Raw genomic sequence first — 27992 nt, 5'->3', positions numbered from 1 at the left:
ACCCTCACGAAGGACGTGTAGTGATGGCACTGCGGTCGGTTGATCTCCAGGCTGAAACGCTGACTTACAGCACCTGTCTGCTCTCCACCGTTTCCAAAATACACCCGCGGCGGCAGACCTCTGTGTCTCTTATCTGAATCTGCGGTTAGATTGTACAGCAGCTCTGAGGAGAAATACAGAAACCCACATTTCAGTAAGACAACAATGTGGAAACATCTCTCAAAAACACTCACTATCAGAAGAAAACAGTACAAGAACATTTCTGGGATCATGTCCAAGAGTTAAATGTTTGTGATTCATTTCTGAAAGTCTGAGAAAATGGCAAGGGCATGTAGACAAACATGGTTCAAAATGTCCTGATGAATCTCACAAAGAAATCTGTAGGTAATATTTCACCCCAAAATGAATAAATAAAATGTAAATGAATTAATGAATGAATTAATAATTAAAATATAAATAATAAATTAAAAATAAAATAAATGAATGAATAAATAATAAAAATTTAATGAATGAATGAAATGTGAATGAAGGAATAAATAAAAAATCTAATAAATAAAAGGAAATAAATAAAATGCAAAAGATTAAATACATTGACAACTTTTCTCCAAAATACTCATTACTGAGAAGCAATTAAAATCTCATTCTCATTACTGTTATACAGGGATTTATTTTAAAAACACGTTTAATTTATTATAACAAATAACAATAAGTGTACTCATAATTGTAGTTAATAAAAATATTATATTTTCACATTAATATAAATATTTTTTTGCATTACAGACATGAGAACAAAAAGAACATGTGCCGAATTCCTGCGATCCTGAGGTTGAGAAAGAGCTATTATTACCCTGCTCTCTCACAGGATATTACTCTGATGAACGTCTGTGAGCAGGAAGGACCAATGCAGGGGTTGTTGTTTTAATGCATCCAGCTGTGAGCGCACCATGAGCTTACAGAACCAGGGCGTCTCCCAGACACAAGGTGCTGCAGTTCTTTCCAATGCGGGTGCCAAGTGGAGTAACACTGGTGCTCTGTACTTCCCAGAAACCTCCCATTATATAACACCCCCATTATGCACTCCATGTCCCACAAGGCCACACCCACTCAACGAGCAGTGGCCACACCCAAAAGTTGAGCAAGCGGTCATTTGTGTCGAATCCCTGTGGCTGCACAGTGTCCATCTTTTCAAGTTAAACAAAAACATGCAGCCACGCTCATCGAGTCGAGTCATGAAAATAGAAATAATAAAATAAAAATACTAGATTTAATGAAAAACAAGTCTTCTCTGAGTCATTTTAAAACTGTATTTGGTGATATTGGATATAACATTATGTTAGGACCAAAAGTGATTTTTTTTATCTAACATTTGATGATATTTCATAATAGTCTGTTCTAGGCTTGTCTGTGTGTTGACAGATTGAAATAAAGTTCAGCACAACATGCACTGACCTCCAGTTCAGGACTGTTTGCTCCACGGGTCATGAGAGCGAAGACACAGCGGTTAGTTAAAAACAAGAGTTATCAAGAGCGTCTAGTTATGGGTTTATTGAGTCTGCAGACACCTGTCAATTATATCTATTTGTATTCAACTGGTGTGGAATGTGTGACATTAAACAATAGACGATAAAATATACGATAAAATTTGATTAAGAATAAAATAATTTCAAATAAAATTTCAGACGAATAATAAAATAAAATATAAATTATAAAATATAATTTTAAATAATAAAAAGTAAATAAAATAATAAAAAGTAATAAAATAAATAATACTTAAAAAAAAAATAATATTAAAAATAATAAAATAGTTAATAATAAAAAAAATATAATAGAATAAAACATTAAAATAAGAAAATATAATAAAATAAATAATAATAAATAATTACATTGAGCTTTATAAAAAAAAAAAATAATAATAATAATATTTCCACAGAGACTCACCTATGTGGCCAGGTACTTGTTTTCCTCGAAAGCTCATGCAGATGCTGACATTGAAGCAGTTGAGATGCTGAGGGCCCTCGTGACACTGCGGTACTGTGATGTTTATAGAGATGGGGAGAAAGATGGAGACGTCTACAGAGATCACTGGCCTGGATCTGTCACAAGCAACAGAAAATAAGGTCAAATCTACATCTGAATGAAGAATTTATGTAAATACAAGCTTTTGCTTGCTCAGAAGTGCACAACTTACCTTAACAAAACCAAACTGTCAGCCATGAACGCCCCTATCGTCACATCTGATATGGGAGAAAAAAAATAAATATAATGTTTTTCTGGAAGGCCAGGAATGATTTCATACACTCTGTGATACTATGCTATAAGAAAAGATGCGCAAAACTTGTAGCTTTAATACTAAATACCTTTAAAATGACAAAGTACAAAGACGTTAAGGTAGAATTTGGTTGTCATGTTAACTAAAATTAAAACTACTGGAGATCAGTAATTTAGATAAAGCTGAAAAAACAGCTTCGAAAAAGTTCGAAGAATGCTGCCTTTGCAACGAACTGAAATAAATACGTTTAAGGACTAACATTACTAAACCTAAAACTAGCATAAAAATTTATATCAATTAATCAATTAACTAATAGTATATAATAAGAATATAATAAAAAAAAATATACACATACATACATATTTATATATGTTAAAACTAAATTTTTATTAAAACTGAAAATGTTCTAATTAACCTATAAATTAAAAAAAATCTAAACCTTGTAATAGTATATAATTAATAATTAATACAATTTATTCAGAAAGCGCAGAGATATGACTGGTGACCGGAACATTAAGTCTCTGGGGTATATTTGTAGAAATAGCCAAAAAAAAAAAAAAAAAAAAAAGATTTTTCTTTTATGCCAAAGATCATTAAGACATTAAGTAAAGATCATGTAAATATTAAAACGTAATTTTTGATTAGTACATTTACATTATGCATTTAGCAGATGCTTTTATCCGAAGCGACTTACAGTGCATTCCAGCTATAAGTTTTTTACCATTATGTATGATCCCTGGGAACTGAACCCACAACCTTTTGCACTGCTAACGCAATGCTTTACCACTTAGCTATACATATTACTAATGGTTCCTGTGGCTAAGAACTTCATTTTGACAAAAGGCGATTTTCTCAATATTTAGATAAATTTTTTTTGCATCCTCAGATTTTCAAATAGTTGTATCAGAGCCAAATATTGTCCTCCTAACAAACCATACATCAATGGAAAGCTGATTTATTCATCTTTCAGATGATTTATAAATCTCTATTTGACCCTAATGACCAGGGTTTTGTGGTCCAGGGTCACATACTGTATATGAAATAGATCAAGCATTTCTTTTTTAATTAAAGATGAAGCTTCCTCTGTTTGATTTTCTTTCTCGTCTTTGTTTAATTGGTGTGTCCACTGTGGAATGCTGTAAATAAAATGCTTGCTGGCCACAGAACTATGAAATAAGAGCAGACCAAACGTGTCAAAGAACGGTTAGGAAAATTAAGCAAACACTCAATCTGCATTCCCTGGATAAGCACAGAACGGAACGTTCTCCATCATATAATTAATCTCTCTTACACAAGAGTCTTCTGTGGACTCGAAAAAAGCATCTTCACAGCAGTTTTCACCTCATAAGTCGAGTCACATCGGATCACATGTTGTGACGAATCACTGGTGTCATAAGTTACGCATTGAATTTTAATACTTAAGAGGTTTCCAGAATGGAATAAACTCACTGGAGGCTGGTAAAAACGTTACATGTTTCCCATCTTTATGCGGAGATCGCAGAAGGCCAATGTAAGTGTTCTGGCACCGGTCGCGGTTTCTCACTGAATGTGGTCGGTTTTGATCTAGTTAATTCGGAACATTCTCAGTGTTCATTCGAGGAGAACTAGCCAAATGTCTAAAGCAAAGCCAAACCTGGATATCCGTTTCCATCCATGTCCACATTGCCGGAAATCGACTGGCCGAACATTTGGAGGGTGGGGTTGATGCTTCGCCCAGACAGTCTCTGCATACGATCCAGGTGAGAGAGAAAATCACATCAATTAATCAAAAACACCAATTTTGACATCCACACAGACCAAATCATTAATAAATCATTCTCAGATTTCTGAATGCCATGTAGTTCATTTATTAAATATTTTAGCTAATTATGCTTTCAGCTAGCGATATCATGTATCACTCTCAGCTCCAATTATCTTTTTTCCCTCTAAATCAGCACAAAAGCCAGTGGATTCCAACTGGACCTACTAGTTAGCCATCAATCAAACTGCTAAACTGCATGAGCTTTAATATTTCACAGTAAAACAAGTGATGCACTGCCAACTAAACCAATCTTTTGGATATTTTTTTTAATACAGACACAAGTAAAGCTCAATAGCACCATAAATAAATGAAAAATCTAAACGAATGGTTTACAGTATACAGTACTGTTGAGAGCGGAGAACGTAAAAAATAAATAAATTATAAATAAAATAAAATTAACATAGTGGAATTTGTTTTCATGTTTCTGAATCAAGTGTTTTGAATCTGTAGCAAATAAAAATAAATATACTAATCTTCTGCAATATTAAAAATTAAACAATAAAATAAAAATAATGTAAATGAAAAAATAATACAATTAAATAAAATGAAAAAATATTTACATTTAATTTAAATTATTATTGCAATTTAGATATTTTAATTCATTTACATTTTTAAATATAAACATTTAAATAAAAAAATAATTCAATTATTAAAATAAGATAAAAAGAATCATTCTAAAAGAAAATAAATAATAAAAAACTAATATTAAAATAAAATGCACTAAAATAATACAATGGTTTTGTTTACAAAAAAAAGACTGGGATTTGTATTTTAAGGTCTCTGAATCAAGTGTTGCTATATGTGAAGCAAATAAAATATATTATAATAAAATAAAAATAAATAATAAAATTTAATATAAATAATTAAATAAATTAAAAAAAAAGTACATTCATTTAATAAAATAAAAAATAATAAATTGAAATAAAATTATTGTAAAACAAAATAAATAATAAAATATGATGAAATTAAAGAAAATACATAATAAATAAATAATAGAAAATAAATAAAAAAGAAAATGGTTAATTACCATTGAGTATTTCTTAACTATTCCTGTAGCATCCCCATGGTAGATGTAGACAGCTCCTCCATAGTCATCCTCTTTGGGGGCTCCAATAGCTACATCTACAGCACAAAAGACAAACACAGAAGTCAGTGAGAAAGATGGAAACAAGGGAGAAAGACAGAATAAATTGGGGTACACACTGTATATTATAACATTATAAAATTTACCACTAATTTGTTTGTCATTTGAGACAAATTTAAAACCTTTTTTTTTTTTATTGTTGGGCAGACTTGTCTAAACTTGAATACAACTAGTGTTGGGTGTTACTTTAATGAAATTACTTATCCACTTATCCATTACTGTTCACTTTTAGTTAATTTACTTACAGTTACTTATAAAGAACTTCTGCTACATGCTATAAATAATTTCAATAATAAAATCGATATCAAATTTGAAAACTAAATTTACAGTCTAAAGATCAAATTGAAAGCATCGTCTTTAACCCTCTGTGCACTAATGCATTCACTTTCATTTTTTCCTGATTCACAGAGAAACCTTAAATACTCAGATACAGATAAGAGTAAAGTCAATCGAATCTAAAAACTACTTTTATTTGTGTATACTGACAATGACAAAATATTGTGCTTTTGTAAAATAAACAAAACAAACAGAGTGTGCTTTCTGCGTCTCGGTCTCCATTAGCAACTTTCTTCGCATCACAAACTCTCAAATACTTAACACAGAGAAATGAGGAATATGTAAAAAAAAGAAAGCTATAGAAAGCTTGAAATGTCTACTTTTAAATGAACGAAATCAAATAAAAAAACGATAGTCTCTGATTATGTAATCCGTATGGAACTAAAGCGGGGCACAGTCTCTCCCGTATCTGAAAGCTTGAAGTTTCTACTTTTAAATGAACGAATTCAACTCAAAAACAGATATTCTCGGATTATATAATCCATATGAAACTAAAGGAAGGTACAGTCTTTCCCTTATCTGAGCTCACTATATGTAGTCACATGCGTACAAATCCCTCACCTAGATACAAAATAAATAAAAGAAAAAAAAATTCAAGATTCATCTAATTTTCATTGCTATGAAGAATAAGCCGGAATATACCTCAGAAGAGCGTGTTATTTTTTACATAAACATTTTTATAAAAAACTAGTAAAATCCATACAGGTTTAAGTATTACAGTTGTTTTAAAGTTAAAGGCTAACCTATTCTATGTTTGGAAGAATAAAGAGTTTAATTTCTATTGTCTATGCTTTAGGGTTTACCCAACACTGAGTACAAGTCTTTAAGTCTTAATGGGCTACCAGTTTTAGCTGATGTTGTTGCGCAATCTGACGTAATATGGAGTCGTCGTACAGTCTGCCCCGGCTTTTACTCAAGCTCTTATTGGGTTTATACAGTTTGACAAGCAGTAATCGTAAAAGTTAGAACAGAATAGCATGGTGTGCAGCTGAATTAGGCCAGATTGCCAGAGACATACTGTACGACTAGAACAGAAATGCTGGAGGTGGATCTGTGAGTCCAATAAATTCCTGTTTGCCTGTTTGCCTTAAGCCCATCTCTGTTTGAGAGTCGCTCTGCTAAGTCACTTAATGGACACTTAGGTGTTTTTGAGAGCCTGTGAAGGTCTGTGAAACTTCAGGGGGGTTGAAACAGAGTCAGAAAAAAATCCCTGGTGCATGAAAACAGAGTACACATTTCACTACCACATATTTTCAATGTGCTGAGTTTTGGAAAATTTTACATTTCTGTAAAAGCCATGAAATTATCAGTCTGAAGCACTGGTCATTCTGTACAATATTTGAGGCAGACTGGGAGTTATTTCCTGAGACTGGCTTATTTACATGCAAAATTGATAGGATTTTTTAAATGTTTTTGAAAGAAGTGTTTAATGCTTACCAAGGCTGCATTTATTTGATAAATAAATAAATAAATAAATGAAAACATTAATATTTTAAAATATGACAATATGTAAATATATTTTAAAATGTCATTTATTCCTGTGATCAAAGCTGAATGTTCAGCATCATTCCTCCAGTCTTCAGTGTCACATGATCTTCAGAAATCATTCTAATATGCTTATTTGCTGCTCGAGAAACATTTCTGATTATTATCAGTTATAAAAATAAAATAGAATAAAATAAAAGTTAATCAATCAATCAATCAATCAATCAACATTTATTTGTATAGCGCTTTACAACAACCGTCAGGTATCCAAAGTGCTTCACATCATAGAATACAATAAACATCATATCATACAATAAATACATATAACAAAAAAGAAAACAGCAAGAGGGAAATTGTGTCACCACTACTATGTATTAAAAGCCATCCTAAACAGGTGGGTTTTAAGTTTAGACCTAAAAAGAGTTTCATCTGCAGTTGTACGGATATCAGGGGGTAACTTGTTCCAAAGTCTTGGGGCAGCAACTGCAAACGCCTGATCACCCCAACGCTTGTACTTTGACCTTGGGACTTCTAAAACCAGTTGATTTGAAGACTGTAACGACCGGCTGTGCTCACGCAGGGTTAAAATCTCACTTATGTACTCCGGTGCTCGGCCATTTAGGGCCTAAAAAACGAACAACAAAATCTTAAAATCTATTCTAAACTGTACTGGAAGCCAGTGTAAGGAATAGAGGACAGGAGTAATGTGTACACGCTTAGGTGTATTTGTTAAAAACCGAGCGGCAGCATTTTGCACAAGTTGAAGTCGTGCAATAGAGCCTTGACTTAAACCTACATAGAGAGCATTACAATAATCCAACCTCGAACTAATAAAAGCATGAATCACCTTTTCTAGATCATGCCTATTAAGAAAAGGCTTAACTTTAGCTAGAAGACGAAGCTGAAAAAAACTCATTTTGACAATATTGCTGATTTGCTTGTAAATTTCATGTCGCAATCAAAAGTAACCCCTAAATTTCTGACAGCAGGCTTAAGGTATGGAGCCAAAGCCCCCAAACTCACCGCTGAACCGTTTGGGTTGCCGAAGATGATACACTCCGTTTTTTCATTATTTAAACTAAGAAAATTTTGTGACAACCACATCCTAATATCATCGATACAACTAAGTAGGGAGTCTAGTGCGACATTATCATTCGGTTTTAAAGGCAAATAAATCTGCAAGTCATCAGCATAACAGTGAAAGGATAGATTGTGCTTTCCTATAATACTCCCTAACGGCAACATATATAAAGAAAACAAGATTGGGCCAAGAATTGAACCCTGGGGTACCCCACAAGAAAGAGGAGCAGCCGACGAGGAGCATTCACCAATCATAACAGAGAAGCTCCTATCTGCTAAATAGGAGCTAAACCATTGAAGTGCCAAACCTCGAATGCCCACACAATGCCCAAGACGAGAGAGGAGGACTGCATGGTCCACCGTATCGAACGCTGCTGTGAGGTCCAAAAGCACTAACACAGCAGGACTCCCGGCATCCACAGACAAGGCAATATCATTATGTACTCTTAGCAGTGCAGACTCGGTACTGTGACGTGATCTAAAACCAGACTGAAATTTTTCAAGGACAGAATTTTTCTGCATAAAGGCTTGTAACTGTATAAAAACAACTTTTTCCAAAACCTTTGACAGAAAAGGCAGATGAGAAACTGGTCTAAAGTTAGATAACACTGAAGGGTCAAGATTTGGTTTCTTAAGTAGGGGCCTGACCACAGCATGTTTAAATGCAGCTGGGACACAACCTAGACTAAGACACAAATTAATTAAAGTGAGTAAACTTGACCCAATGGCGGTATTAAAAACTTCTTTCACTATCCTGGCTGGGACAATGTCTAACGGACAGTTGGTGGGTTTCATGTGCTGCACTACCTCAGAAAGCAGTTCTGAAAAGTTAACAATGTAGGTACTATTTTTCCATAAGTAATACAAACAAAATATGGATGATTTTGTATTCACTGTCTCTGGAGTGCTGTTGAATTTGTAGCTAATAAAATAAAGTAAAATAATAAAAATTAATAAAATAAAACAAACATTTTTTTTACAATAAAACAAAATAATGCAATTATTTATAGAAATAATTAAGAATACAAATAAAAATTACAATAATAAATTTAATAAAAGTTACAACAAATACAATTAAAAATAAAATAATAAGAAAAATAAGAAAATACAATAAAGCACAAATAAAGTGTCCCGATACTTCAGAAATCATTCTAATATGCTGATTTGCTGCTCAAGAAACATTTCTGATTATTATCAATGTTTTTTAATGAACAGAAAGTTTAAAAGAACAGCATTTATTTGAAACCGAAATCTTTCGTAACATTATACATTTCTTTTGATCAATTTAATGCATTCTTTCTGACTAAAAGCATTCATTTCTTTCAAAAAGATTTTTTTTTTTGCTAACCTCAGAAAATACCCAATAAGAGGCAGGTTAAATGCAGAGAGGTTAACCTCTTGTAAACGCTTTACGATTACAGCCTCCTAAAGCAACTTTACTACCACACTGACCCCAGAACAGTTTATCACAGATGCTTCTCAATACATGTAGGCGGCACCATTTCATTACAAGGATTCTTGATTGCTTGAATTGGTTTCTTGTTCTAAGCACTGCCAACCCCCTCAATGTCCTACACCAAAAAGATTCACTTCCTGTTTAATCCAACACATCTGTCTCCACTTATCAGATATTCCTCAGGCCATTTTAATTCGTTTCCCTAAACACTTTCAGGAACAGTTACTGTACGAGAACACAGGACAGTCCGTACTAAAATTACAAAAAGAGGCGACATGCAGAACATAGTGCTACAATCAAGCAATGCATCAGGTGAAGAGCGAAACCAGACGCCAAGAAAAGCCCCTGCATGGACAGCAGGAGCCAGGAGAATCGAGAGTCAGAACACTAGTCGCAGAGGAGATATCTGAGGTTTGAATCTGCTTCACGTCAAAATATCTTTTCCAGTTACTTGACAAACAATGTCTGTCTGTCTCCAATACAGCAGAATGATTTGTGCTTCTGTGATCATTTGAATGAAAGGAATATTCCAGATAAACATTACTTGATGTGTACACACTTACAATGCATTTAAAACCGTTCAACTACTGTTCAAATGTTTGGAGTCGATGTTTAATTGTTTCTGAAAGAAGTCTCATATTTTAATACATTTATTTGATCATAAATATAGTAAAAACTGTAATATTGTGAAATATTATTTCAACTTAAAGGGCCCTATTTTAACGATTTAAACGCAAAGTGTAAAGCGCACGGCGCCGGTGCACTCAGGGCGTGTCCAAATCCACTTTTGCCATTTTAACGCCGGAAAAATGGTCAATGCGCCGGGGTGCATTTCTGGAATGTGTTGTCCCTATTCTCTTAATAAGTAATGGGCATAATGTTCAATAAACCAATCAGAGTGTCATGCCCCATTCCCTTTAAGAGCGAGATGCACTCGCGCCATGGCGGATCGCTATTTACATGGCCGAATTTGTTGGCGGAAAAGCTGAACGCTTCTCAAGCGAAGAAACCGATCTGCTCGTGTGTGAAGTTAAAGCGCGCAAGCAGATAACCTACGGTACAAGCAGGAATCCACCAAAGCTTCCCGAGGTGAAGAAGGCATGGGATGAAGTAGAATTTCATTCATTATTATAAGTAGTAATAGGCTAAATTGCAAATAGGTAGCCTTATTCTAACACACGCAATGACTATCCATCATTACATTTTTATATTTATGTAGCCTACACAAAAATATTATTTTACACTGTAATCCTTTTGTTTTTAATATTTGGCATGTTTGTGTGATGCACATCCCTGTGTGTAAGCAAAGTCAACGCGCACTGTGGACCCGCCTAGAGGCACATTTTCTACCAACGAGCTCTTTAAATAACAAAAGCATATTGCGCCATTGACTTTAGACCAGGTTTGAGGTGGTCTATGGCGCAGTCTATTTTCATCTCCTTAAAATAGCAATGCATCAGCAATGCGCCTGAACACACCTCTTTTTTAGACCAACATGCCCATGGGCGCACAAATGGGCACAAATGCATTTGCTAATTAAACGACGTGCGCTGGACGGGAAAATGCGAACAGCGCCGGACTGAAACTAGCAAACACACTTGCGCTGCGCCTTGCGTCGCATTGCGCCGGGTGTATGATAGGGCCCAAAGTAAGTGTGTTCTATATGAATATATTGTAAATATTTCTTAAAATTTCTGTGGAAACTGTAATAATTTTTTTATACATGAAGCAAAAAAAAAAAAATGCAATTATTGATGTGCAATTATTTTGAATTTATTATGTGAATTATTGATGTGAAATTATTTTGAGCGCAAACAAACTGACAAAACACACTGACCTTGGTAGCCATCGTCATCAATGTCCCCAAGAGAAGTGATACACTCTCCAAAATGAGCATTGTATGCATTGTCACCATTTAATATTGCAACTTCCTCCATCACTCCCTGAACAAACAAGAACAAAAAACATTGTTTATTCTCAAAACATTTGTCAAGTTGCATGAAAACACTTTCCTTCAAATTTAAGCCTTGGTCATTTATGGCATATAATGCAACTTGGTCATTTATAGTGTTGTACCATTCAAGTTTTGTTTAAGACTAACTTGGCATCTATAAAGGACAATTCACCAAAACATTTTAAGTTGCAAATCCAAGATGTACATGAGTTTGTTTCTTCATCAGATTTGGAGAAATGTAGCATTGCATCGCTTGATCACATATGGATCCTCTGCAGTGAATGGGTGCCGTCAGAATGAGAGTCTAAACAGCTGATAAAAACATCACAATAATCAACAAGTAATCCACAGCACTCCAGTCCATCAGTTAATGTATGGTAAAGCAAAATATGCATGTTTGTAAGAAACAAATCCATCATTAAAACTTCTGGCTCCTCTTTCCATAATATTGCGTTCTCCAGTGAAAAAGTCGCCTGATCTGAATCAGGAGAGAAATATGCACAGATCAGGAACCATTCACAAATGAATAAACTCCCAAACAGCTCTGATGTGAGAGGATCATAGAGGATGGACATTTTTTTTATTATGAATTATTTATTATGAATTATGGATTCGTATTTTGGCCAGAAGAAAAGGTTTAAAGGTAAAAAGTCTTAATGATGGATTTTTTCCTTCCAAACAGGTAGATTTTCACTTCACAAGATGTTAATTGGTGGATCTAAGTCTTGTGGATTATTGTGATGTTTTTATCAGCTGCCATTGATCATTTAATCCAAATATGTTCTGATGAAGAAACAAAATCATCTACATCCTGGACGGCCTGATGGCATTTTCAGCAGATATTCATTTCTGGATGAACTATATCTTTAATAAGTAACACAGATGTAAGTGAACTCACGTTACCACTACTGAGGTAAACAGAAACCTGGCCTTCATCCCGGATCTCGCTGTGCATGGGTGCTCCCACCAGCAAGTCCGACAGTCCGTCCGCGTTTAGGTCAACTGCACACAATGAGGAGCCAAAGTAAGAGCCCATCTGAAACCAAGCCGAGCCAAGAGCAAACGGGTCAGTTTACAATGCCATGCACAGGGCACATTACTCCTCAGTAAAATGCATTACCTCATACAGTTCCCTCTGGAAGAAAGTCAAGCTACAATTTAGCTACTCTGCCCATATTTGAATGTATATGAAGACGAATGAGAAATGAGAGCAGCTTAAATTTTTGTCCTTTTTACACACAAAACTAGAGCATGAGTCATATATAGAACTTTAACCCCGTAAAGGCTGACTTATTAAATAATAGTCAGAAAAAGAGTCATTTTTATTTAAATTTATTTATTTTTTATTTATTATTTATTTTTTATTTATTATTATTTATTTATTTATTACTTATCTTTTTTGCTGAGCATCATATTTCATACATCAGGCTTTTATTTTGGTGCAATTGCTGATATTTATATGGTCAAAAAGTAAGATAAAATATAAAAGTAAAAAAATAAATACTCTCATTAGATTCTTTGAAAAATGATATGGATAATTTAAACTTAAAGCTGAGCTGCTTCAGTCCACTACTTCAGTCCATACTCACTATTTTCCCTGAGGCTTCAAAGGTCTTCACAAGAGACGTCCCTTCGATTCTGAAGATGTAAACCTAACAATATAGTTTTGAAATGTCAAAGTGAGTGTAATGTAAACAGAACCAGGAACCAATGATGCAATTTCTGCAAGAACCCACTCACTTTTCCACCACCACTGTCTTGAGGAGCACCAGCCGCCACGTCTATGGTATTCGGGGAGGAGAAGTGACCAGCTGTCACAGCATACCCTAAAAAAAACACGAATCTGTGACGGACTAACTACAGCATGAATACTGAAGCGGTTATTAATATCAGAGCAGGTATTACCGAGGTAACTGTATCTGCGAGGACTCAGGTTGTCTTGATTTAGGTTGTAGTGAGTATTGGATGTCATGTTAAACACTTTGACTGTTCCGGTCCAGTAGTAAGAACCAGGTGCACCCATGATAACCAGCTCCTAAAAAACAAAACAAAAAGCAATAGAGATCCATTTAAGCCAACAATTTTTCCACAGGAGAAAACACAGAGCTGTTGGTCAGGTGAAAGCCACAAACTATGTTGTATTAACTGCTGTTGTTTTTGCTTTGATCACTCAATGGAGTCTTAAGCTGAAGGAGAACTTATGGCTTTGAACTGTTTTATTTGTCACACTTCAAATAAGACAAGTCGCTTCATCAAATGTCTGTAGAGGGGCGCTTCCAGGACTCAAAATGTTAGCTTGAGGTGCTCTTTGGATGGGATAATCATAATATAGAACAAATTAGGAAACTCCAAGGCACTCTCTTTAAGAAAAATTAAAAAGCCTTTATTTTATGGCTTGGTCATCATAAACCTTTAAAAACTCCGACGCGTTTCGGCATAAAAGCCTTCGTCTTGACTCCCTGACGAAGGCTTTTTTATTTTTTCTTAAAGACAGTGCCTTAGAGTTTCCTAATTTGTTCTAAGACAAGTGGCTTACTTGGCCACAGTGATGGTTGACAACAGTAGATTGAGGAGCAAAAATGTCATTCCTTTTTTTTTTTTTGTGGTACTGTTTAAATGTTTCAGGACAAGTTGTAAAGCAATTCCATATTAAGGCTACTTTCTTTTAAGGCTATGTTTAAACGACAACAATGTAGTCAAAACTACATTGTGTTTTCAAAATGATTCACATATACATTTATCTACGAAAATGGCCAAAAACATTGGTTGTAATGTTGGGTGAAGTAAATCCACACTGCTGTAGAAGCATTAGCAAAGTCTTGAGCAACAACAGTACCATGCACTCCACTATTGTTGTGTGCGTTTGTTCATCCTTGCCTTTAAAATCAACATGTACTGCACATGAGTACATACCTAACATGTACTACGCATGTGCATGACATCAGTGTTTTCAAAGATTCCCATGTTTGGGTGTTTACCACTGATCTACATATAGTGGTGTTTACAGGGAAACAGTATAACTATGGCGTTTTCAAAAACTTGCACTTTGAGAAAATATGCATTTTCGGTCCCCAAAACTGTGTTGACGTGTAAACGAACAGGCAAAACACATAAAAAAAATGTCCAGTTTTTGGCTGAAAATGTCATGTAAACGACCTCTAAATGTAAGTAGCAGATTTGACAAAAATGTTTAATTGCTGAATTTCTCAAAAAAAATTTTGCAATGGCTAGAAGCCAAACGATGAAGAAAAATCCCTATTAACAAAACAGAACGGGAAAAAAATACTTGTGAAACCAAAGCCACTGAAAAAGATTCGGGTCCCTGTTGTGCTCTAATCGACATGGCAGTATGTAATTCAAAAAATGCACAATTTGTCATAAATGTTAGGCTATGAATCTTTGGTGAAAAAAAACTTTTTCCCTTTTTCCGACACTCATTATCTCAGAGTTTACAAATATAAAAGTGCTGGCACATGGAATATCCCTCATGTGACGAGGAAACAGGGTCTTTACATAGCTGTTTTGAGTTCTATCAAGCCACAAATGCTTTTTCCATTTCACAATGTCTGACTGCTAAAAAAAACCCACACAAATGCTATTTGACTCGGTCAGTCCTGCCAAACACGTAAAAACAGCACCTCCAGCTGAGCCGACAGCATTAAGCATCAAGACATCTGTTTTAGATGCTAAAGTTCTTGAAGGTCACTTAAGACATTCTGTCAAATGATAAAGTGCCATTACCATCTAAACTACAAAGCAGCCAATGCAGATGCCATTCTGCTATTGGTTAATTCCTCTCCGTGAATGTTCAATACTGACTGACCTGAGGTCAGCTTTAATGCAACAAGACAACAATAGGTCTGTTTGAAAACCTAGTGAACTGTCTTGCATTTCTCAGCCATCTTTTAAAATACACAGTCTGATAAATGAATAACACCTCAGTAATTGAAACGTACATGGAGTGAGTTTCCAGCCATATTTCGTTCTCGTTTAAGAAAAGCAAACTGAAGAGGGTCAGTGAGTGATCTAGTGATGATATTGATGAACTGTTGGACATCACTCTGTCAGCATGTGTTATCGTATTTGTTCCAGACATTACACCCAAAGCCCGGACTGCATGCTTTAGATTGGAATAGATTGGCTCCACTACAGTTAGGCTGTACAAATAAGTTTTTATTTTATTTCAGTTAGTGTTTCTTTCATGCAATGAAAATGTTTTGATGGTTTCAGTTAACAATAATAATAGCTCAGATTTCCATTCTACATGACTAAACTCTCATTCGCATATAGGCATATTCAAATGCATATTAAAAATATTCAGATACGAATCATTGCTACTTTCATTGATCTTCATAGCCACAAAAAGAAACGAACAGATTTTAAATTCTGCTAAACATCTTCATTTCTGTTCTGAGGAGGAAAGAGCATCATACAGGTTTGGAAAGACATGAAGGTGAGTAAATGATGTAAATGATGAAAGACATCTTTAGTTGAACTATCCCTTGAAGAGTAAATATATCAATCATACTTGTGAGTCATTATGTGAGTACTTATGTACTCACCAGCCCAGAGCGCCACACATGTTAAAACGCATAACACGCTCGTACTTCTACTGACCTCAGTGAGAACGCCTGCGATCCCGGCTTGGCACGAGCCGTGTTCTTCCCCATAGGTCTTCTTATGGTCTGTGAGAGTGAGTAGGGGGACAGAGAGAGAGGAAGGAAAAAACAACAGAGCACAAATGATTTTGCTGTGAGCCTGAGCCAGCATTTACTGGAGTTCTTCTGACATTCCGTTTGGAGTTAGTCAAAGTCCCAACTCCATCCAAGAGGAATCTGGGGGCCGAGAGACAGACTGAGAACGACCTAGCAGCTCCGTGTTCAACAAAAGCTCTCGCTCTGGAGGGCTTTGAGAACGGGGGGAACGCTGTGCTCTCCGGTTACAGAAAATATTGGTCTTGGATCCCCCTATTATACACTGCACACACATAGAAGGCCCCCGATGGCAACTCACTGGAGTCGGGAAAAGATATGGAAGGAAATATATAACACAGGAGTTGGACACAGAAACTAATTCTGATCGAGAATTCATGCAATTCCCTCCTTCGCTCTATCTGCAGCAAATCAAAACATCTTGTAAAATAAGAGGAATCCTACTGGGATGATGAAATTCAAGGCCGATGGAGGTGTTGAATTTAATATACTACAATAACATCTGTCAGAAGTATAATACGTGATGGGGGGAGTGATAAATAGGCGTTTAATGGCACCGGAACATTCTGGGTTCAAAACAAGTTCATTTTTGTGCATCTGTGGCATGTTGTCAATTACCAAAGAGATTTGACTCACAGTTTGCAAAGATAGGCAAAAATTGTGTTTGCCATGAGGCATTTTAAATAAATAAATTAAAAAATAAGTTGAGAAAAAAAAAATCTTTATTATTTTATATAATAATATGCCACATATTCAAGTAAAGCTGTTACATTTTAAATACAGAACAAACAAACAAACAAATAAATGCAAAGTAAAATATTATGTCACAATTTAAAGAAAATAATATTATGAACCTGGAACATTCTATTAATTCTAAATAAATACATAATTAAATGAGATTTTTTTTTCTTGTGGTGTATAATATTATGCCACACAGTCAGGTAAGGTTGATGAATTTATGAACCTGGAACATTTAAAGATATTAATAAATAAAGAAGAAGCTGAAATTGTTTTCTGTGGTATACATTTTTATGTCACAAATTCAGTTAAAGCTGATAAAATTATAACCCTGGAACTATCCTTTAACAATGAGTATGTTTTGTGATCTCTTAATATCATAAAGTTATTTTCATTTTTAATATTTCTTTTTCTTTTTTGGTGAGGGGGGTAGCAGGGGACATGCACTGTTTTCATAATGTTTGCTGAATAAAGGCTAAACCGTCTTTTATCTTGATGTGCAAAGAGTTAAATATTTAACCATCATAACCCCAGATGTGTGTTCCAAGCTCCCAGATACTGCACGCAGCCTGACGGGTCATATTTCTCTCCAAGCGTGCTGCTTCTTTCTGACTCTGGAGGTGCCAGTGCTTTGATTCAAGAAAACATTAGTCTGAGGTTTTGGAGGAAGTTCAGGGTGCCATAACTCATTGTGAAGTCCATGTGCCACAGTAAACGGTGTTGTCTATCTAACTTGTTCTGAGGGTTTAAAGGATTAGTTCATCCAAAAATAAAAATTAGGCTGTGTTTTACTCAACCCCCTTGGCATCCTAGATGTATATGCTTTTCTTCTTGATAGATCAAAGACAATTTTTTATATGGATTACACTGGATTTGTCTGAAAGAAGAGTCATATACACCTAGGTTGCCTCTGGGGTAAGTAAAAACAGCCTAAGTGAACTTAGCCTTTAAAGGTACAATTTGTAAGATATTTGCAGTAAAATATAAAAAAACCACTAGGCTAGTGTTATATATTTTGTCCAGCTGATTACTAACAATATATCTAATGTTTTCAACTACTTGTAAATCATGAGAAAATTCCCATTCTAAGCAGTGACACGGGGCAGTGCAGTCGCCTGTCAATGACGTTAGTTCTTCTTCTTCTTCTTCTTCTTCTTCTTAGTTTTATGGCAGATTGCAACCATGGCTTATCAGGTGCATACCGCCACCTACTGTATGGGAGTATGTAGCATGGATATGAATCTAATGATGTTAGTTATCCTTTGTTACCGCCTTTACTGACGTAGAAACCACATGACAACAGTGTCGTGGACAAATGCAGAAGTAATTTGCGACAAACTTCAACTAGAAAGAGATGCCGATCTCGCTTATGTTTTACTCGACAGGCGAGTTGTTTTGATTCGTATCTTTACAGAAAACGTATGCTATTATAACGATCAACAAGATTAGTATTATGCGGCATACAAGCCAAACGTGGGGCATCACATCTCTGTAACCACGCGAGGACGCGTCTGATCCATAGTCTGATCGCGTCTTTGCATTGACTTTGTATGTAATCTACTCTCGCAAATCGCTGAACTCGCATTAAATCCATGATTTATCTTTCCGTCTGATTGATGGCCGTCAGCGGTTGGGTAGAAGACAACAAATCCCATCATTCCATGTTCCTTCTTAGCGTCATCAAACCACGCAATTGTTATTGTTTTGGTAGTGCGTCCTCTAGTGGCAGGTCCTATAACCTGTGCCTTTAAGGCTTAGACTAATTTCTACAGTCTGCTTCGGTGGAGTGTTTACTGGACTTCTAGTTTGATGAAGACTTTCTCCCACTAACACTAACAACCTCACAATACATTATACTGTACAGTGTCATACTATATTTGCTTCAGCATTTACCACTAACACCAGGGTTCTTACCCCTTTTCCAAAGTAAAATTCAAGCAATTTTCAAGCACTTTCAAAGGTGCATTTTTACGTTTTTCCAGCAATTTACAACTGTGGTAAAATACATGTTTACATACTTGAGTTATTCACTTTAAAACAGATTTTATTGTGCTATTAAAAAAAAAAAACACCTGTGCCGCGTTTTGACATTGTATTGACAAGATTTTTGCCTTTCTGTCCTCACGTTTTAAGCCCTCTTGAAATTATAATAAAGTATTTTCTCGTATCATTTAAGGCATCTTTTTTATAAAATTAGAAGTGACAATGACGATTAATGTCAATTGCGTTTTTGTGTGGGGGAAACGACACATCATATTCATGACATTCTTCACATTGGTCATTTTAGTAGCGTGAAAAACAATATGGTTATTCAGTTTGGGATTAAGACATACAGAAAACGAGCAACAAACCTCCCCCATCTCTGAAACGGATGATTTCAGTCTAGCAAGAGCCCAGTGAATCTCGCTGTCTAAAACGCAAAATTAATTTTTTCTGCCTTTCTGCCCTATTGTTTATGATGACAGTATTCGAGAGAGTGCAGAACGCTACATTACATTTTGAATTTTTTTTATTTCACTTTTATTTGCATTTCAACCAAAAATGCAAAAATGACCTTCTTACTATGTCACGTCACTGTCGATATAGTCTTGTTGTAATTAAATATAATGTATGTATACACACACACACACACACACACACACACACAAAATATTATATTATTAAATACTATAATAGTACATAAATAATCCTGAAAGATAACTGAGCAAAATAACTAATGATGAGTTAAAGTCGTAAAGAGCATGTCATACCTTCATAACAGGGTATGAGAGGCTGTGACTTGCCCTGCAGAGTGGCTGGGATGACGGAGCAGTATCCATGAGGGAGGATATGCTCCGATTCATAGTAAACATTCTTCCAGCGGTGAGCACAGGCCTGCAGACAATACAAGAAAAAGATGAAGAGTGAGAGACGGGGACTATAGACTATAGAAGTCAGTCATGGTAGATGCTGGGATACTTAATTTGACAGGAATGCCGGGTATGAAGAAAAAGACAGTACAATTACATCCCATTAAACAGACTCTACATTCCTCGCAGCCTCAGTTTGAATATGATGTTTAGCATGACAAAAGTATATATAGCTCGCACATCAGGTCTTCATCAGCAAGCATAGTAATTGCACGGAGAAACAAACAGGATACACAGACGAAGCTTCTTCTCTGTATCCCAGTGCCAAATTAAATTCTGAGGCAAAACCAGATCACAGAGCCAAGTCTGGAAACGGCTGTGGATCTAATATGTCCACTGAAAGAGGGTCGGTGGTTTTAGAAAGCTGAGCATCTTCATTCAAACAGGTCTGATCTCTGGAACAACAGAAGCGCTCAAGACTGTTAAGGCAGCCAGAGAGCAGAAAGACACTGAGAGAGAGAGAAAGCAGAAAGGTCATAGACAGAGGATAATAACTAAAGCAGAGCGTCATCTCCTGACGGAAATCACTGAAGGAAGTTCTTGAAAGGCAGAATGATGTTAAAGCTTCAGTTAGGCTTATAAGTTTGTTACAGAAACCCAAAGAGTCTATGCATTATACTTCTATCTCAATGTTCTCCTTATTTTGACATACTTTTCCTTAAGATTTTTACATAACACTTTTCATGCTGATCTTGATTTATTTTTTTTTTTTTAAATGCTAGAGAAGTAAAGATACGATATAAATCAAAATATCCCAACGTACAAAGTGTATGTACATAAAGTACAAAAATCACAAAAGTACAAAATACTGATTAAAGAAAAATGTATACAAAATATAAAACGTACATAAAAACAAAAAAAAATACAGATAAGTAATAAAAAATATTTTTTGGGGGGATGGATTTTGTTTGAATAACTTTTAGGATATAAAAAACCGTCAGAAAATAAGTCATGATCACAAGAAAACAACAGAACAGGTCAAATAATAAAAAAAATAATAATAATGCAATAAACATTTTTATAAAATATTGATTAAATAAAATGTAAAAAATAATATTTTATAGAAATGGATTTTGTTAACTTTCGACCAAGACAAAGGAAAGCAAATTAAATAAATAATGATAATGATAATTATAATTTTAAGATACCAAGCCCAATTAATAAATAATGCATGAGCTTTAACGGCATGTGTTTATTCTTCTAAGTGAATAAAATGCCACATCAGAGCTGTTTTCTGCTCTCATGACACTTGTACATGCACATGTTTTCTGTGCATTACAGACTGTAGACGCAAGAATAAAACCCAATTGGAATTCAACATGTAAATACTGCAATAACATCACTACTCTCGGTTAGATATGCATTAATATTCATCCCCATAGCACAAACTGTTTACACATCAAAGTATAATTGGTTTACAGTATGTGTTTCTATGAGAAATAGAATAGTGGTACAGTACTTGTCTCAGCAAACACCATTAATAAAAAAGGAGTAACAAGACCGAATTCAACTTTAATCAAGTCATTATACCCTAGGAAAAAATATGGCAATGATCAAGCAACAAACCAAAACCTATCTGTTTTGCTCATTAATAGTCCCATGATCATATGCCACGAACTTTCCTTTCCCTTTTTTATCAAATCCCTCATCGAGGAGCTCAGTACTGTGGAGAAACCAAATTCCCTCCAAAACAGTTTAGCTTCCTGTTTCTCATCTTCCAAAAGCGCTTACACAGTCCATTGAAATAAACAACCGAGTTAAAGACATTACAGCCGCACAGATTCATATGAACGCTCACACGTGATGTCAGATGACTATCTGGCAGTAGTTTATTTTGTGTTGAGAAACACTGCTTGTCTGTTTGACTATGTTGAAGCCTAAAGCAGTCCGCTCAATCTAAACTCATTCGATTACCATCTCAGCTGAACGTCAATAAAACAACCTCAGCCTAATGACAACCAAATGAACAAACTCCAACTTATTCCCTGGCAGCCAGTGTTGGGAAACACACAGGACAGACGTAATGAAACACGTAATGCTCAACTAAATCAGGAACGAGTTTGAGAGGCTCTGAGTCACCGCTGATCATGGGCTTATCATAATGAGAGCTGATTGGTCACATCTGCACAACAGCTCTCTTACATGCCTTACATATAAACGTGAATCTCTTCAAATACTGCTATTTGTTGCGGTGGGGCACACACTGTAAACACAAACATCTAAAATCAACATGTTGAAGTGCTTTTAGGTCATACACAAAATATGTTTTGTATACACATGCCTTTCATTGCAAATCTGTGGAAGCTCGTTTTTGCCATGGAATAAAAAAACAGCCTAAAATGCAGATCCATGGCAGAAATTGGTTTCCACAGGTTTGCAATAAAAAAAAGAAGACAAAAGGATAGAATTGCAAGATCGAAACCCAGAATTCTGACTTATTTTCTTGCATTATGTTAATATCCCTAATACCATACAAAAATTTTGACTCATCTCACAATTCTGACTTTTTCCTCACAGTTCTGTGCTATGTCTTGCAATTTTGAAGCAAAGTCTGAATTTCGCTGCTCAATGTACAGCATTAAATTAAGATTGGTTCTTCATTAGAAACACAATATATCCATAATGCTCACAAGAATACATATGAAGATATAATAAGAGGTACAAACAGCATTAAGCTACATTTCAAAACGTATGTTATTATGAAAGTTTTTGCTTAAACGCCACTTTAAACCATCATCGAGTGCTTGTCATAACTTCCGAATAAAAGTAAATGAGTGATAAGTGAGTGTGATCTAAAATGGATCTAAAATGAATCTAAAATGTGATCTAAAATGGATTTTGATTTCTATAACAGGTAGACATGCACTCTTTGTATGTTTTATAAAAGACTGAACGCTACCTGATTGTCATAAACATCATTTATTGTTATAAAAATACAATGAGCTGCATAAAAATACATACAGAAAATATATCTTCATAATCATATGTCTATTTGCTTTAATATTTCACTGGTAAAAAAATGTTTCTCTATATGGAAAGGCAAGAGATCATGGACGGTGCTCTCCAGATCACATAATCCAGTGGACAATAATGTTATTCTGTATAAAGACAAATAATTATGTTCTCAAAGAATAATTTTGTGCTCAAATACCAACGATAAAAAGAACTCAAAATCCACTTTCTTCTCTCTAACCGGGATATTCTTCCTTGACAAAAATAAAAAAAAATTGTAACCAGTATGAATAGAATGGATCTATTGTTTTGATTCAAATGCATCACTGCGCCAAACATTCGTGCAGATTTTCACGATCACTGTGAAAAGCCCTTTATAATGGGAACTTTATAGAAATCTATAGGCCTAGTGAATTCACCTTGAGAATTTAAATTATCAAAATCTAACAGTGTTATAATCAGTTCATAGACAGGTTTTAATGTCATACTTTTATGTTTAACATTCATTTTCATAACAGACTTAAGATATTTTCATTATCTTCATTAAAGCCAAAAATGTATTGTACTGTCTCTTTTGATCAGTTTCCTGACCTCAAATGGTAGCATACATAAAGCTTATGGTGCATTCAAAATATTGAAAAACCCAAAGTCACCTCTGTGGTGAAATAGACTATAAAAAACAAATAGTTCTATCTCTATAATCTGATTGCATGAGCTATGCCACATCACCACATCGGTGTGCCACATCTCCTGCCAAACGCCTCCTGATTGTGTTAGCATCTCCCTTGCACATGCCTGAATACCCATATGTTTAATCCGGTTCTGACCTGTAAATACTAATCTACCAACCAAATTACCATCATTACAACTCAACCTCTTTGATTTGAACATATCAGCGCTGTAAGTGTCCTTGCCTCTGATCAGACCACCCTGATTCTGCCTTCCTGTAAGACGCCCATCAAAACCAAGAGAAGCTCAAGACTTCAACCCCCACAGCAGCTGAGAAGTAACAAGGAGTTCACCACGACACAATTCAAGCCTGAAGAAATCCAGTTAAAGTGTCTATTCTGGAGCTCCATCATGAGAAAATGACCCTCACTTCAAAAGCTTTCTCTTAATGTACAGAACAGCAAGAGTTTAACAAAGCGGTTGTCATGAAACATTCTAGAACAATGATGGCTTCATCATTTCTGCCTATGTTTTACAAGTCGATGTGGTTTGTGTTAAACTGCTGCTGAGATGTTGAAAATTCGGTCGTTAAGAACAAAAATTGGGGAACAGTAGATTAAATAAAGCATGCTTGAAGCTATTATTACAAAAACAAAAAAAGTATACTGTACTCTCATTGGAAAAAAAACATTAATTTCCTATTCTGATTAATACACAAAATCACTCAAATGTTAAGAAACCCAGACAACATTGATCATAATTAACCTATTTAACGCTGAGTCTTTCATCTTCATGTTTTATGGAAACTTTGAACAAGTTTCCTTTCTAATCTGCCTGCTCAAAGTAAATGTTCTGTGCAATATTAAGTGCTGCAAAAATAAGCTCTCAAACCCAGAAGTTGGGTAGTTCATATTTTCACACTTCTGGTTTCATCAACCCAGAGTCAACAGGTTTTTTGAATGGGTTTTTGGTTAAATGCCTGAAACAAGGTCTGTAATTAACACAAGCTGTTAATATGCTCATATTTTATTCTAAAACATACCTCAGTACTAACCCGCTTGTGATTTTTTAAGCTTTTACTTGTCTTGAAAAAGGTGAACAAGTGTCTAAATGGGACTACAGTGGCTGTTGGTGATGCTAAACATAGTCACACTGAAACTCATCAAGTCCCTTTTACAGCCTTGTAAGCATCCCAACTTGTGTATACAGTATATATAAAAAGAAGGATTGAAAGATTAGTCAGAAACTTAGTTTTGCAACTTTGATTATAGCCCAACTTCAGGTTTTTATTTCTGGAGATTGTATTTAGACAATACAATTCTATGTTTGGTGAACAAGGTACTTCTCGACTCATTAGTGTTGCCAGATCTTGCAATAAAAAAACAGCACTTAAGAACAAGCCAATAATAAACATAAATCCAAATGCAAAACCATGGAAATAAGCCTTATATCATAATATCACAACCTGCACATGCCTACTTTATTAACTCCATAAACTGGATCGCTTCACCCAAAAACAAACCCGAAGATGTTTAATAAGCATTGCTTATAATATGGGGACATGGCAACCCTTCAAGAGCAACCTTCCAAACATAAACAAAACTGTAATTTAAGGAATGCACTCCCGCATTTAAATGCGGTAGTCACTCCTGAAACTTTACAGTGCAGAAACTTTTGCTGGCCACATATTTAATTTTCTGTAAAACCAATCCAATCCAACCATTCCAAACCAGAATCCAATGTGAAAAAAACAATTTGATGATGACTTCCGGGTTGGCCTACAAAATGATTTCAGTATCACTCTATAAGCCACTCTAATATGGCTTCAGAATGAATCAGAATTTAGAGTCACAGTTGGGAAGGATTACTTGTTTTCTTCTTCATGTCTTCAAATGGTGGACATGGTTTATCATGCTTCTTTGAGGTTCATTACTAACTGTAGAGCCATGACGCATCACTGTGAATTGTATTCACGAATGGGATGGCCCTCTCTGGCCACTAGGAGGCAAGGAAATTGGTAAACTTTTATTTTCAAAGCTATGCTTGGATTACTGCCTCGAGAAGTGTTGACTCTTACTCCCTGCGATCAAATGATCAGCTGCTGCTCTCTGTTCCTTTTGCCCGCACTGAGTTGGGGAAGAAAGCCTTTGTCCACTCGGCTCCTTTTGCTTGGAATATGCTGCAGAAGGACTAGAAACCGACTGAGCTCTTTTCCTTAAACACTTTTAAAACTAAGCTGAAAGCAATGGAGACTGCCTCAATAATGTGCAATTGTTTTTCATAACCTGTGTTTCTTTGTATGTTTATAATTGTGTAAATGTTGTTGCCTCTTGGCCAGGGCTCCCTTGAAAAAGAGATTTTTAATCTCAATGGGACTCTCCTGGTTAAATAAAGGTTAAATAAATAAATAAGTTATCTGTGTTTTCTGCTTCACTATGGAACATACCAGAATTTTGCCATTGGGTTTGTCCTGTCGAGCCAGACTGACCCCCATCCACTCGTTATTTCTGTCACCTTGACACGTCTTCCCACAGGACTCCCTCTGCTTATTTCCTAGAGAACAGAATGAGAACGTTACTGTAGCCAACAGAGAGATAAACATCTCTGTCTGTAATGAGAAACATAATAAAACCAATCCAAGACCAGACAGCTTGAAACAAAAGTCAGACAGTCAATGTTTGAGACCACTTTGTGTTTATAAGATAAGTACACAAAATATTTGCAGTGTAAAACTTATGCGTGTATCAAATGAAAATATAAACTTCAGTGTTCACAATAATGATGGGCAACTGGTCTACTAGAAGCTCCATTTTTATTTCTATTAGCCAAATCAATTTCCAATCCCACAATGTAGTAGTAAAAAGATGCGAGCAGAAGCATTGTAAGACAACGCTGACAATTTCCACAATCTACTTATGCTTTCGGTCCTTACAGGAAACCCACCCCAGTCTGTTTATTGAAATCTAAAGCATTTAAAAAAAATTAAAAAAAACATTGGTGACCTCGGAAAATATAAACCATGAGATATCAGCTTCTTGAATCAGACATGATCTATTTTGGAAGTATTCTATTGTCTATTTTGGCTATTTAACTATGCAAAAATGGAAGATTTATGAGCAAGGCGTGTTATTCCTGCAGGGAGCTTATCTAAGCATAAGGGTAGGCTTTAATGTTTATCTATGAGCGCTGAGCTCCAGCGGCCCTCTGAGGGGCAAACTGTGATTGTCCACAGGAAAAAGAGTGATGGCCCCCGAGACAAGCGGCTGTTTTCTTTGGCTTTGGTTCTTTTCTCCTTCTCTTCAGCAGACTGACAGCATCAGTATGGAGACTTATGTCTGCATAATTCTCAATTGAATTGCGATTCATATTCTACTCCCACCCAGATTTGACTGAATAAATCAATGCATAAACCAGAAATCTTCACACCAGCCCAAAAACTAGTATCGTCTTGCAGTCTACTGCCTACAAAGACAACATCCTTACAGTCTTGGAACCTCAAAAGTGAATTGGATTGCCGTACAAGTCTCAAACAAACAATGCGAATCGACTAGTCTGATGTTAAAAACAAAACACTAATAAACAAAAGATAAAGCATACAGAGCACAAATATTGGGTAAACAGCTTGTTGTTTATTATTATTAGTTATATCAATACTTATACAAGTACACTACCATTCAATATATTGGGGTCAGTAAGATTTTTCTTAAAAGTCTCTTTTGATCAACAAGGCTGCATTTATTTGATCAAAAAATACAGTAAAAACAGCAAAATTGTGAAATATTCTTTTAATTTAAAATAATGGTATTTTATTTGAATATATTTTAAAATGTAATTTATTTCAGTGAAACAAAGCTGAATTTTCAGCATCATTATTCCAGTCTTCAGTGGCACATGATCCTTCAGAAATCATTCTAATATGTTGGTTTGCTGCTCAAGAAGATTTACTTATTATTATCAGTGTTGCGCTGCTTCGTTTTTTGTGGAAACTAATGTTGTTTTTCGAGATTCTTTGATGAATAGAAAATTTTGAAAAACAATTTATTTGAAATCAAAATCTTTTTTTTTTAAATTATGAATGTCTATAATGTCACTTTTGATCAGTTTAGTGCATCCTTGCTGTTTCAAACTTCTAAGAATCTTACTGAACCCAAACATTTAAACAGCAGTGTCATGTAGAATATATTCGGGTGATCCTGGTCCATCTGCAAGACGAGCACTAACCAAAAAGAAGTCTTTTTGGCACAAAGTCATCAGGACACAACCTTTTACCTCCTAAACAGCAGCTTGTCAAAGGTGGGAATGGTTCTAATCACATGTTGTTTAGGCTGTTTGAAATGAATGCTTTTGCCCCCAAAACTGTGAAGCACCCAAAGCACACAACGACGAGCGCCAGATCTCAAGTTAGAAGGGAAACACAAACTGTCAGAAACCAAGATGAAGTTTGCATGGGATATGGACGACACATTATTTTCAACAATTAGCAGCAT

General features: G+C 35.3%; 1 protein-coding gene across 1 annotated transcript in view; it reads right to left on the bottom strand.

The window, feature by feature from the left end:
* Positions 1 to 27992, bottom strand: part of LOC132156722 (integrin alpha-9-like) — an 84262-nt gene that overhangs the window by 49515 nt on the left and 6755 nt on the right. Inside the window, exons 3-15 of the mRNA XM_059565705.1 lie at positions 25952 to 26058; positions 19726 to 19849; positions 16143 to 16210; positions 13431 to 13560; positions 13266 to 13351; positions 13115 to 13177; positions 12424 to 12561; positions 11409 to 11514; positions 5098 to 5192; positions 3903 to 3993; positions 2189 to 2234; positions 1939 to 2093; positions 3 to 163 (exon numbers count right to left, since the gene is read on the bottom strand). Coding sequence (XP_059421688.1) covers positions 3 to 163; positions 1939 to 2093; positions 2189 to 2234; positions 3903 to 3993; positions 5098 to 5192; positions 11409 to 11514; positions 12424 to 12561; positions 13115 to 13177; positions 13266 to 13351; positions 13431 to 13560; positions 16143 to 16210; positions 19726 to 19849; positions 25952 to 26058 — 1370 coding nt within the window. The remainder of the gene's footprint in view (positions 1 to 2; positions 164 to 1938; positions 2094 to 2188; positions 2235 to 3902; positions 3994 to 5097; positions 5193 to 11408; positions 11515 to 12423; positions 12562 to 13114; positions 13178 to 13265; positions 13352 to 13430; positions 13561 to 16142; positions 16211 to 19725; positions 19850 to 25951; positions 26059 to 27992) is intronic.

The sequence above is a fragment of the Carassius carassius genome, chromosome 14, assembly GCF_963082965.1.
Source record: "Carassius carassius chromosome 14, fCarCar2.1, whole genome shotgun sequence".
Lineage (NCBI taxonomy): Eukaryota > Metazoa > Chordata > Actinopteri > Cypriniformes > Cyprinidae > Carassius > Carassius carassius.
Note: the sequence above shows the minus strand (reverse complement) of the source record. Positions and strands in the feature narration are given on the sequence as shown.